We start from the raw sequence: 13,782 nt of genomic DNA, 5'->3' as shown, positions 1-13,782 counted from the left end.
TGCCTAGTTTGAGAATCACCAGAGCAAATTGGTTCCAAACCTCATCACAATCTTGGTCCAAGTATGCAGCAGAAAGCTGAATAATTCTCGTGGTGACAAGGCAGCATTGTAGCAAATGCATGGCCAGAGTTGGTAAATCAGAGCCACAATTTAAATCATGAATCCAGCTGTTAGAAGTTACAAATGTTGCAGTTGGAGAGGAAATATTAGCCAGACATGCCTGTTGAATCTTGATGGGTGTCAAAGGTAAAATACTCCTTGCATTAAGATGGTTGCAGTTATTGCTGGAGGAATGGAGTATGAAGTGGGGATGTAATGACAAACCTTACCCTGAAAGTAGTAACGCAGGTAGTCAGGATGGTGATGAAGGTATTTGGCTACCTTGCCTTCATTGTTCAGGGTCCTGCTTACATGAGTTGGGATGTCATGTCACAGTTGTACAAAATGTTGGTGAGACTGCACTTGGACTATTGTGGTCACCTAGTGATGGATGTTATTAAGCTAGAAAAGGTGCAGAAAATATTCACAAGGGGAAAAGCCTGGGAATTACAGGCCAGTAAGCCTAACATCTGTGGTCAGAAAGTTACGAGGGAATATTCTGAATGATAAAATATACATATATATGAAGATGGTCATCGAAAATTGCAGCAGGATTTTGATCAGTTGGCCAGGTGGCCTGAGGAATGGTTGATGGAATTTAATAGAGAAATGTGAGGTGTTGCATTTTGGGAAGTCTAACAAGGGCAGGACCCATGAATAGTAGGGCTCTCGGGAGTATTGCAGAGTAGAGGTACATAGTTCCTTTAAAGTGGCATCACAGATAGAAAGGGTGGTCAAAAAGGCTTTCGGCATATTTGCCTTCATCAGGCAGTGTTAAGTATAGAAATTGGGAGGTCATGTTACAGTTGTGTGAGGCCACATGGTGAGGCCACATTTTGACTATTGTGATCAGTTTTGGTCACCGTGTTATAGATATGAAATTGTCAAACTGGAAAAGGTGCAGAGAAGATTTACAACAAGGATGTTGCCAGGACTCGAGAGTCTGAGCTATGGGGAGAGGTTCAGCAGGCAAGGACTTTATTCCTTGCAGCACAGGAGGATGAGTGGTGAACTTGTAGAGGTCTACAAAATCTTGAGAGGAATAGATCGGGTATATGCATCTCTTTTGTCCAAGGTAGGGGAATTGAGAATCAGGGGAGGTAGGTCTATGGCAAGGTTTCCAAACTATGGCCCGCGGGCCACATCCGAGCCTGCCACAAGATTTTATCTGGCCCGCAGCAAGCTGTTAACATGTTCCGTGTGGCGGGCTATTAACGGGTTCTGTGGTAGCTGCTGCCGGAGCTCACCGGAGCGCCGTTCCGGCACCTCTGTAAAAAAAAAGCAAAAAATAAATATAGTGGAATTTTAACTAGCGGGTGTGTGGTCGGGGTAACCTGGTTAAAAGAGGGGGAAGGGGAAGACCCATCACTAATGAGGTTCCCTGTAGGAGGGGAAGAGCACGAGGACCCAGCAGAGTCAGACCATGTACAATCTGCATCGTGGAGGTTGTGGGCCTGGTGCTGAGCCTGGAACTCTGGCCCGCTGGCCTGGCGAGGGTCGGTGGGTCGGTGGAGTCATTGTTGGGGGCCCTTGGGGGGCTGGAGTAGAGAAACGGATTGGCTGCAGCAGTATCGGTGGCCCCGGGAAGACCATGAAGGTCAGCGACAGCGGCCTGTGAGTGAGTGAGTGTGTGAGTGAGTGTGAGGGTGGGTGAGCGAGCGTGTGGGCGAGCGGGAGGGTGAGCGGGTGGATGGGTGAGTGGTTGAACTAGTTTTGTTTTGAATTTCTCCCATTTGTTTTACTTAAGTTCTTTATTGAGTTCATTAAATTTATAAAACTGACATTTCTTTATTTTTTACAAATATATAATGTGGCCCTCATGCTGAAAGGTTTGGAGGCCCCTGGTCTAAGGTGAGGGGGGTGGGGGAAGATTTCATAGGAACTGGAAAGGTAACTTTTTTTACACAAAGGGTGGTGGGTATATGAAATAAGCTGCCGGGGGAGGTAGTTGAGGCAGGTACTATCATAGCATTTCATTTAAGAGACAATTGGACAGGTACATGGAAAGGACAGGTTTAGAGGGCTATGGGCCAAGCAAAGACAGGAGGAATTAGTGTAAATGGGCATATTGATTGGTGTGTATGACTAAGTATGTTGCTGAGACTGAAGGCTTGAGTTATAGAGAGAGTGGATAGGGTGGGTTATTTTCTTTGGAGTACAGCAGGCTGAGTAATAATCTCACAGAGGTTTATAAAACCTTTTATAAGTTATATAAAGTATAAAAGCTTCCGACTACTAAGGTTAAACTGACTGGCCTGTTTATCCTTATTCCATTTATTGAACAAAGGACTAACATTCACCACTTTCAAGTCCATTGGCTTATCCAAAGAATATATTTCCCATAAAATTCAATGATACATCCCATCCTGTCCTAGTGACTTACCTAATTAAATTCAGTCAACTTTTCTAATACATTCATGGTTTTAATTTTCAACATATCAAGAAATGACAAGGAAATTAAAATGGGTAAAAGATCATCCATAAAATTCTCCTTGGATTAGTTCTCCAATTAAGTTATGTAATCAATCTTAATTTATATTAAGAATACTATAGACTTAAAATCTGAATGCCTTTTACTAATCAGGCCAACCATAGTTAAGGAACGAATGCACAACTTTTTCAATAAGTGTTTATTGAAATCAAAGCATATAGTTAACACTTTAAAAAGCAATTCAAATTGATTAGCTGTTTTTTTTTTACAGCTGGAGATGTCCTTAAAGGTTGAGGTTGTGAGATTCTAACTTGTCAATAAGAAGAACCAGTAGATTCAGTCAATAAGATAGAAACTGGAAGGCCATTACACAAAATAGAATCCCATGAGGTTAAGTGTATTATGATTAGTGACTGGTTAAAAACAGCTGGAATGTATAATATAATTTTACCACTGGCTGACTTACTCAGCAATTTATGTTCATTAATGAAATGGATGAAGGGTTTCAGATGTACAAATGTCCATATTTTAAGATGCAAAGCTTGGTAGGAAAGTAAGTGTGTGTCAAAATTGCAAGGAAATGCTAAGGTAATGGGGTCAGTACAACAGTATAGGGCTTTGCGGCACTGATGGGAAGGATGTGCTTGACAAAGTGACAGAGCTGCACATGTCCACTACAGTGATTCAAGCAAATAGGATATTGACATATCAAGTGAGATTGAAAAGGATCTGTCGGTCCTCACAGGAAGTTAGAAGAATTGTAATTTAAAAACAATAATTTATAAAACATAGTTTTATATAGTGTATAATAGTATATAAAGCATAATATAGTATTATAACAATACCAGCCTCAGAATAAAAGCCTCAGAATAAACCTTTAGAATGGAGATGAGCAGGAATTTCTCTGGCCAGAGGGTGGTAAATCTGTAGAAGTGACGAGTGTGGAGGCCAAGGCATTGGTTATATTTAAAGCAGTGATTGATAGGTTTTGATTAGTAAGGGCGTCAAGGGTTATGGGGAGAAGGCAGGAGAATGGGGTTGTGTGGGCAAAATAGATCAGCCATGATCGAATGGTGAACAGACTCGATAGGAACAGAATTAGGCATTTGGCCTATGTTTTATGGTCTAAAAAACACCTGAAAGATTTTCAGAGCAGATGCAGTGAAGCTGTTTCTTTGAGCTTAAGTGTCTAAAACCAGGCAGCATAATCTCGGGTGAAGAGGACAGTAATTTAAGATTATGATAAGGAAAGTTCTAGTTGTAGAATCACTGTCCAGTTCTTGGAGAATTTTCAAATTCCAACAATTTACATATTAAAACAATTTACACAAACAAATTATTTAAAATGATGATTGCACCATGAAATGTCCTTCTTTACTCAAACGTAAAGCTTATCTAAACCCAATTTATCAAGTTGTTTTTAAGAAAACAATCAACAATCAGTTCTGAGAACTCTGTAGCAGTTTTGATCAGAATAGTGTCCACTAGTGTCATTAAATGCACACAGAATTACAAAATTGAAGATAATTCAGTGGGAAATTGTTAAAAGTTCCAGAATATTTTTATTTTAATACATTTAGCTGCTTAGCAGTTCAATCAGAATGGTAAAACAAATGTCTTATCTTGGTTTGTTGTCTCAACAATAAACCGCAGATTCTTGGACAGGGTTTTACCATGGGAACAACTCACAGTGGGCTCTTGAAACTATCAACAAGCCTGGTTGTTGCAAATAAGAGCAAATAAACACAAAGTAAATGGGAAATATTGATTTTGCATTCAAACTTCAGTTGTTTTGTGCATATAAAAAGTAAAACAGGAATAAGCAAGCTATTGGGTTCAATATCCAAAATTCTCATCTCTGAATAAATCAGAAGTAGATATAGATTTTGTTTTATTGAATAAAAGTAATATATAGGAACAAATATTTTTTTCAGAATCTGGAGGTCCTGTTGGCATGAATCAGCATTCAGCTCAGATCAAAACAGCACCATCAGTCACTTAAAATTCCTCGAGCAATAAGCTCTTTCATTATTTCATTTGTGCCACCATAAATTGTGCTAACACGGGAATCAACAAAAGACCTGGAAATAAAAGGGCTGACATCAGGTTTAACATGTAAAATTATAAAGCAATGCAACTGTACACTTCTAAATTACTCTTAAGTGAGAAATTTAAAAAATGCAAAATCCCTTGGGCAATTTTATTTCCTTGACTTCTCCCTTCCTCTTGACGGGAAGACGATTTAAAAATATATTATCGAAATATCACATGCTAAAGAGCAGGGTGACTCAGAGTGATTGTAGACTTGTAAATACCTCAAAGCGGATAACACAGAGCTGGTACACAGAGATCAGACAAAGCCCAACCCTGTCTTACTTAAATCCACACATATATATTTTCCAGGAGTTGCAACTGGACAGTAATCACAAACGTGAAGCTTTTTACCACTGTAATGCTGGGGACACTTGAGCAGGTTTACCTTGGTTTAAATCAGCAAAATAATTGAATAAGAATGGATTTCGGGAGATTTGTTTTTATTAACAGGGCCTGTCAAAGTTGCTAAATCAGCATTAACTTTACTACAATACATTACTTTAACTATTTGGACTTTGGGATTGAGAAGAATTTTACTCAGTTTGGAATTTTTTTCACAAAATGTATTTGTTAAGTTCAATGGCAAGTGTTTTGTGTTATATATAACGCAACACAATTTGTAAAGCCAAGGTAACGTTCAAGGTTCTCGAGCAGTCTTTCTGATAAACCCAACATGAAAGTATCTCTTAATTACCAGATAATATCATAGGGACATAGACATTTACAGCACAGGATTAAGTAATGAATAATGATCTATATTTAGCCAATGGTTTAATGGCATGTGAAACATATAACTAATTGTATGAACATTAACTGTCATTCTGAAAATATGTATTCTATGCATTATCTACAGATAGGTGATGTTTAAGAAATAATTAAACATTATATGGAGCCAGATCCTCCAACAGTTGTTTTTGCTCCAGATTCCAGCATCTGCAACCTTTTGTGTCAACAGAATATTTCTTCTGCACAAACCTATCCCCTTAAATCAACTGCTGATAATCACATAAATGAGAACTTACTTAGCAATTGGATATTCCCACATATATCCAGATCCACCGTGGAGTTGGAGACACTGGTAGGCTACAATATTCTGGAGCTCAGACATCCTTTATTAAAAAATATAAATGCATGCATTATTCTTAGTTTAGTTTAGGGATACCGTGTCGAAACAGGCCCTTTGGCCCACTGAGCCTGCACCTGGACATTAGGGCCAATTAACCTACAAAATTGCACGTCATTGGAATGTGGGAGGAAATTGGAGCAGACGGAGAAAACCCACGCAGTCACAGGGAAAACGTACAAACTCCGTACAGACAGCACTCCTACTCAGGATCAAACTCTGGTCTCTACCGCTGTGTCACTGTGCCGCCCCTAAGTTGCAAATCCAAATCCAAAAACAGTTATACTACAATTATACCAAGAACAGCAAATCATTTCTACAGCATCACCAAATGTCTCAATTTTGTCCATTTTCTCTTACCAGGCCCCAAACCCATCCTGTACTCTTGGCTAGACTTCATAGCTGAGAACATATACGGTGGCGAAATGAAAATGAAATGCCTTTATTTGACCTGAGAGTGAGCTAACATTATCTTCCATATATTCAACCAGAGAGAATACTTTAACTTAGCCATTACTCTTCACCTCTCCCTCAGTGTCAGCAAGACAGAAAGACAGATGAGGTTGTGATTGACTTCAGCAAGCAAGCAGTACACATGGGTCAGTATACATTGATGGCGCCAAAATGGAGATGGTTGAATGCTTCAAGCTCTTAGGAAAAATTTCACCACCAATTTGTCCTGGACCAGCTACAACGAAGCTATGGCCAAGAAAGCACATCAATGCTTCTATTTCCTTAGAAAGCTTAGGAAGTTTGGCATGTTCCCAACAACCCTCACCAACGTCTATAGCTGCACCGTATAAAGCATTTTACTGGGATGCATCACAGCTTGGTTTGGCAACAGCTCCATCCAAAACCGCAAGAAATTGCAGTTGTGGACGTAGCCCAGACCATCACACAAACCAACCTCCCTTCCACTGACTGTTAATACTTCACGCTGCCTCGGCAAGACCACCATCATAATCAAAGACCAGTCTCACCCTGGTCCCTCGCTCTTCTCCCCTCTCCCATCAGGCAAGAGGTACAGATGTTTGAAAATGCATACCTCCAGATTCAGAGACACTTTCTTCTCAACTGAACGGTCCTCTCACCAGCTAGAGTGCAGTCCTGACCTCCCAGCTAGCTCATTAGAGACCACCTTTAAGCTACCACCTTTAATCAGACTTTACCTTGCACTAAATGTTGTGCCCTTGGACAGCTGATTGTAATTATCATAGTCTTTTCTTTGACTGAATAGCATGCAACAAAAGCCTTTCACTGTACCTCAGTCAGGTTTAGAAATACAGCGTGAAAACAGGCTCTTCAACCCACCAAGTCCATGCTGACCATGATCACCCATATACAATTCTATACTGCACACTAGGGAACATTTAGAAGCCAATTATGTCTTTGAGATGTGGAAGGAATCCAGAGCACCCAAGGAAAACCTACACGGTCACAGGAAGAACGTACAAACTCCGTACAGACAGTACCTGTAACCAGGATCAAATCTAGATCTCTGGCGCTAAAAGGCAGCAACACTACCGCTGCACCACTGTGCCGCCCTCTGTGGCAATAAAATAAACTAAGCAAACCAAACACGATCCTTCGCCCAACCCATCGCCAACCCCCACCACCAGAACTGTTGTACTGGAGAAGATACATAATATAACTGCATGAGGAACTAAGTTGACTGAAAACAACTAAAAATAAAAGAGAAGTATAACAGAGCTGCTTGAGGAGGTAGTTGAGGCAGGTAATATCACAAAAGGACATTTGGACAGGTACATGGATAGGAAAGTTTTAGAAGGATATATGGGCTAAATGCAGGCACGTGGGCCTAGTGTAGATGGGGTATTTTGGCCGGCATTTGCAAGTTGGGCATAAGGGCCTGTTTCCATGCTATATGACTATGACTGTCAAAGGCTACAGGAGGATGCTTTGTGGCAAGGCCGACACATTTCATGCAGTTCAGTGTTTAAGGCCTAATTGACTGCTTAATTCCAGGACAGTCAGAATAATCAAGACCCGATTTGGCAAAGGCAAGAATGGAGGAAAGCGGGAGGTGAGTCATGAATACAAATGACAGGCCAATATCAGTAAAATGCATGCCTATGATAATTCAATAAAACTAAAAACTGATAAGAGCATACTCTGAACATTAAAAGGCAAACTAGAGTAAACTTCAACAATATTAATTATGTTTTACATTAAAACAGACTATTGAAGCACAAAAAGAAAGTAATGTAGCATAAATACCAGTATTTGGCCATGGAAGCAGTAGCAGAATCTAGTCGTTGCTCCATATGCAACCCCAGGCAGCTGTCGACGAATGCACGGCCCACACAAGCCTGGGTCTTTATTTCCGCCAATTTATGCTGCACAGTCTACAAGTGAAGGAACAGGAACATCCTGTCCATCTTACATATCATGATAAGATAGCAAAGTACCGTGAATATTCATGAGATTGGATTTTAAATTTTATGAGGAGTGAAAAATGTCTAAGTATCACCAACTACTGATAAAAGTAGCAATATTGTGAATGGCCCCGACCTTTTCTACCCCAGAGATGCTGCCTGACCCACTGATTTACTCCAGCACATCGTGTCTAATATTATGTGCTTTACAGTTTATAGAATTGCTCATTGCAATACTTCATGTTAAGAATTCAAGGAACAAGAGACTTTGGAGTGCCTGATGCAGGGGAGTGCATAAAGTAGCAACCCCAATATTTAAATTCTAACAGGATATATAAACAATATTATAGAAGTATTTTGTCATGCTTTATTGCATTAGCTTGTTCCCTGCTGGGTCAAATGTATTATACTGCTGGAATTGTACAATAATCATCAATACTTCAAGACCTTGAACCATTAAAGCTTGTAATGTTCGAGGATCAAGTTTGCGTCTGTCAGATCCTTTGCTTTAACATCTACATGGACTTTTCGGCCATAGTGTATGTTGTTTAAGAACAAGGTTGATGATGTTACCTTCTGCAATGAAATAGCCTTGAAATAAAGGCCAGGTTATTTGTAATGATTTCTTTTTGGAGACCTGCATGTCACCAGCACGTCATTTATTGCCCATTCTTTGCTGCCTTTGGGAAGGAGGCGGTGGGCATCCTCCTTGATCTATCCCTTCTTCTGGAGGTTTCCCATGGTTCTGATGGGGAGGGAGGTCCAAGATTTTAAGTGAGTCAGGATGATGAAGGATCAATGACACATATCCAAGGTTGATGTGCAACGTGACGAGCGACCTATAGATGATCGTGTTCCCATGCACCAGCTGTCCTTGCGCTTCTTGGTGATAAAGGCTGCCGTAGGAAGTGCGGTGGCAGTGCCTAGGCAAGTAACTGCGGTGTTGTAGATGAGGCAGGCGCCCTGTAGCTAACTGTATGTAGTGGTGGAGGGAATGAATGTTTTATGTGGTTGTAAGGGTGCCAATCAAGCGGATGCTTTGTCCTGGACAGTGTCAAACTCAAGTGTTATTAGAGCCGCATTGATCTAGTCAAGTGGAGGGTATTCCATTCCACCCCTGCCCTTGTATTTGATTGAAAGTCTTTGGAGTATCAGGTGCTATTTGCCTCAGGTTAACCAACATTTTGTACATTCACCTTTGGCATCGAGGTTTTGATGGCAAGGCCAGCGTTTATTGCCCATCCCTAATTTCCCTGAAGAAGATCAACATGAGGCTTCTCCCTGATCAGTCCTTCAAGTGAAGACATTCCCACTGTGCTTTTGGGGGAAGAAGTTCAAGGATTTAGAAGGGCTAACTTTATATATTTCCATTTCAAGATAGAGTGTACCGTGGAGGGGAAGCTGCAGTTCCCATTTACCTGGTCCCCTCAGCAGAAGCGACCAGTGCAGCTAGGCATCATGTTCGGCACAAACATTGTAGGCTTAATTGTTCTATGTTCTATTTACTACTTTCTTTACTTTTCACATTGATAACTGCATGAGGTTTTATTATTGTGATTTTTGAACACAAATTTAACATTTTTCACACAGAGAGTGGTGAATCTCTGGAATTCTCTGCCACAGAAGGTAGTTGAGGCCAGTTCATTGGCTATATTTAAGAGGGAATTAGATGTGGCCCTTGTGGCTAAAGGGATCAGGGGGTATGGTGAGAAGGCAGGTACAGGATACTGAGTTGGATGATCAGCCATGATCATATTGAATGGCGGTGCAGGCTCGAATGACCGAATGGCCTACTCCTGCACCTATTTTCTATGTTTCTGTGATGGCAATCAGTTTGTTATATCCTATTCAGTTGGCTCATACAAGCTTTTCAAACAGTTCTAATTTTTTTTTTGCCATGCCAAAGAATGTAAACTCACCTGTAAATCAGCAATTGTTTTTCCAAAGGCCTTCCTCTGTCTCACATACTTTCTTGTTTCTTCAAACATAAATTCACAGCTGGCAAGCGCCATGTCAGCGATGAGCAATCTTTCCTTTAATCACACAGGGTCAAATGTGTTTCAAACAGCGTCATTTTGTCATGATTATATTTGGTATTTTAATGCAGGTCACCTCCAGACACCAAGGCCTGACTGATGGACACTTCCTACGATAGTAAAAGACTCAAGGTGAAAACGAGACTAAAAGATGTCAGATAAGCAAAGGAGTGAAATGTAAAGCTGGAGGGAGAGATATGGGTGGAATGGGACAGGGGGTGGAGAAAGGGGGACAAAAGGAAATATGGGATGATGGGATTGGAAAGGAGTGTACGCGCAGAAAAGGGAGAAGGGTGACTGGGTGGTGGGGCCACCTTTACATCGGCGAGGCCAAGCGTAGACGAAGCGACTGTTTCACCAAACATTTGCACTCTGTCCACCAAAGCTAGCTGGAGCTCCCAGTTGCTAACCATTTTAACATTTCTTCCCATTTTAACAAAACTTGAAAAACAGCACCTCATATACCGCTTGCAAACTCCGTACAGACAGTATCCGAGGTCAGGATCGAACCCGGTTCTCTGGCCCCGTAAGGCAGCAACTCTACCACTGCACCACCCTGCTGAAGAGTGATCTTATAAAGGTGTATAACATAATGAGGGAAATAGATAGGGTGAATGCACAGGGTCATTTTCCCTGGGTAAGTGAATTAAGAAGTAAAGGACATAGGTGTAAGGTATGAGAGGAAAGATTTAATATGAACCTGATGGGCAACATTTTCACACATGGATGGGTATATGGAATGTGCTGCCAAAAGTTGAGGCACGCACAATAACAACATTTAATAGGCATTTGGACAGGTACATGGATAGGAAGGGTTTAGAGGGATATGGCCACACACAGGTAAATGGGACTACGTTAGGGATAGGGCATCTTGGTCGGCATTGATGAGTTGGCATCTCCTGGTAGAGAGTGGCATTTAGCCCAAAATAATAATAATAATAATAATAATACATTTTATTTATGGGCGCCTTTCAAGAGTCTCAAGGACACCTTACAAAAATTTAGCAGGTAGAGGGAAAACATGTAAGGGGAATGAAATAAATAGTAGAGACATGACTAGTACACAAAGTAAAGACAGAATTCAATACAAAACACAATATGAGGCAATTAATGCACAGATGAAAAGGGAGGGGGACGTGGGGCTAAGGATAGGCAGAGGTGAAGAGATGGGTCTTGAGGCGGGACTGGAAGATGGTGAGGGACACGGAATTGCGGATCAGTTGGGGGAGGAAGTTCCAGAGCCTGGGAGCTGCCCTGGAGAAGGCTCTGTCCCCAAAACTGCGGAGGTTGGACTTGTGGATGGAGAGGAGACCGGCTGATGTGGATCTGAGGGACCGTGAGGGTTGGTAGGGGGAGAGGAGGTCAGTGAGATATGGGGGGGCCAGATGGTGGAGGGCTTTGTAGGTGAGGATCAGGATTTTGTAGTTGATCCGGTGGGAGATGAGAAGCCAGTGAAGTTGTTTGAGGACTGGAGTGATGTGATGCCAGGATTTGGTGTGGGTGATGAGTCGGGCGGCTGCGTTCTGGACCAGTTGGAGTCGGTTGATGTAGGTGGAGCTGATGCCAAGGAGAAGTGAGTTGCAGTAGTCCAGTCGGGAGGAGATGAAGGCATGGATGAGTCTTTCAGCAGCGGGAGGTGTGAGAGAGGGTCTGAGTTTGGCGATGTTGTGGAGATGAAAGAAGGAGGTTTTAATGACATGGCGGATGTGAGGTTCAAGGGAGAGGGTGGAATCAAAGATCACGCCAAGGTTGCGGGCCTGGGGAGATGGGGAGACAGTGGTGCCGTCGATGGTGAGAGTGGGGTTATTGATTTTGCTGAGTGTGGCTTTGGAGCCTATGAGGAGGAATTCTGTCTTATCGCTGTTGAGTTTGAGGAAATTATGTTGCATCCAGGTAATGCATGTAGCAGGTCTTAAACAAATAAGGGAAGGTAACCTTGATAAGCCTGATCCTTTTTTCTACCTGTGATCTAGGACCGAATGACTAAACCAAAATGGTACTTTGGCTGATTTTTCCTTCCCCAACCCCAATCCAATGAACCTGGCAAAATTCTAATTTGCTATTTTACATGGGCAATCAAGACCAGTAATAGCATGATGCAGCAATACCCAGTAGACCACCCATCCACATCAATGTGGTTCTGGAACTAAAGCTCACTATTTCTAGCTGGAAAAGTCTAGAAACTGGCTATTACGTGCAATGTAATGGGAAGAAACAGCAGAAGAAACTCAGGAGTTCTCACTACAGATCACTTTGTCCCCATACCAATTTAACAACAAAGTCAGCTCCGCCCCTAATGCTGGTGGGCAAAGGCATAACCCAGTGCACTACTCAAGTATACTTGAAGTGCACCATTTAATCACAAAATAACACAGATTCTGAAAATTGTCATTAAACATACTGGAAGCACTTTGTAGGTCACAGTTTCCAAGTCACCCACTTGTCACCAATAGATCACCATGGCCCATCCTGCTGATTCTGTCCTGATCTTTCCCTAATTACATTGTTTTGTGCTGAACCAGTGGATCTCAATTAGCAAGAGATAAGGCAGCTGCATTATTCTAGGCTAGTGGTCTATATTATGGGCCTTTCAATGACTGAATTTTATGTTTCAACACATAAATGTGACAATAAGCAAAACCTGTCAACATGTACATTGGAATACTAAAAGGAGATAAATTGTCAAATCTGCAATAACATATATATTTAGATGTTACCTGTGGCAGATCATTCATTAAGTAGTAGAATCCTTTATTAGCTTCCCCGAGTAGAGCATTTGCAGGCAAGCGGGCATCCTCAAAGAAGAGCTCAACTGTGTCCTGATTTAGGAAGAACAAGGACAATTTCATGACACATCAAAGCAGCACAACTTTCAGTGCCTTTACCTTTTCCATGCCGCAGTGACTATCAATAAAGGTCCATGCTGTTGGACAATATTCAACATTCACAAAGAAGAGACAGAAATATTCAACATTCACAAAGAAGAGACAAAAAAACTCCAATGGAGAAAATATTTGAGAAACATTTAACAAGTAGTTATTTTATTACCTAACTATAATCAAATATTTTCTGTAAAACTAATAAAACCTGAATTATCTTAAATCAATAAAATTAAATCTAGAAATCATCTTGTTCAGAGATTACAGTATTCCAACTGGTCTTCAATTTTACTACTTTAGAAGTTGACATCAAGGAAACATTCGAGTTTCTGGAGACAATACAAGCAGGAGACATAAATCTGATCCTCAGCATCAAATACCTGAATTACACTGAAATCTGGATAAATGGACATTCAAAAATCAGACACTTCAACATACAAATTAACTGCAATCACAGCTCAGGTGAACAGGCAATTCCAAAGAAATTAATGATCCTTGAGAAGAAATTCTTCTGCATCTGAGTCACAAATGGGCGGCCCTTTGTCCTGAGACTATGTGTCTTTAGATTCATCAACGAAGGAAATAAGCGGGCATGATTACTTGGTATCACTAAATCATGGCTACAAGGTAACCAAAGCTGGTTGTTCCAGGATATGGCATTCAGGAATGATAGGCAAAAAGGAAAAAGATGAAACAGCTAATGAGGGGTGAGATCAGTACAGTG

General features: G+C 41.2%; 1 protein-coding gene across 2 annotated transcripts in view; it reads right to left on the bottom strand.

The window, feature by feature from the left end:
• Window positions 1-2,711: 2,711 nt before the first annotated feature.
• acadl (acyl-CoA dehydrogenase long chain) overlaps window positions 2,712-13,782 on the bottom strand; it is a 35,692-nt gene continuing 24,621 nt past the window's right edge. For both annotated transcript variants that reach the window (XM_033024211.1, XM_033024210.1), the window contains 5 exons: window positions 12,897-12,998; window positions 10,063-10,176; window positions 7,986-8,113; window positions 5,647-5,733; window positions 2,712-4,611 (listed from right to left, as the gene is read on the bottom strand). In XM_033024211.1, the coding sequence (XP_032880102.1) occupies window positions 4,521-4,611; window positions 5,647-5,733; window positions 7,986-8,113; window positions 10,063-10,176; window positions 12,897-12,998 (522 nt within the window). In that variant the 3' untranslated portion in view covers window positions 2,712-4,520. The remainder of the gene's footprint in view (window positions 4,612-5,646; window positions 5,734-7,985; window positions 8,114-10,062; window positions 10,177-12,896; window positions 12,999-13,782) is intronic.

The sequence above is a fragment of the Amblyraja radiata genome, chromosome 7, assembly GCF_010909765.2.
Source record: "Amblyraja radiata isolate CabotCenter1 chromosome 7, sAmbRad1.1.pri, whole genome shotgun sequence".
Lineage (NCBI taxonomy): Eukaryota > Metazoa > Chordata > Chondrichthyes > Rajiformes > Rajidae > Amblyraja > Amblyraja radiata.
This window is presented reverse-complemented; position numbering and strand designations above follow the sequence as displayed.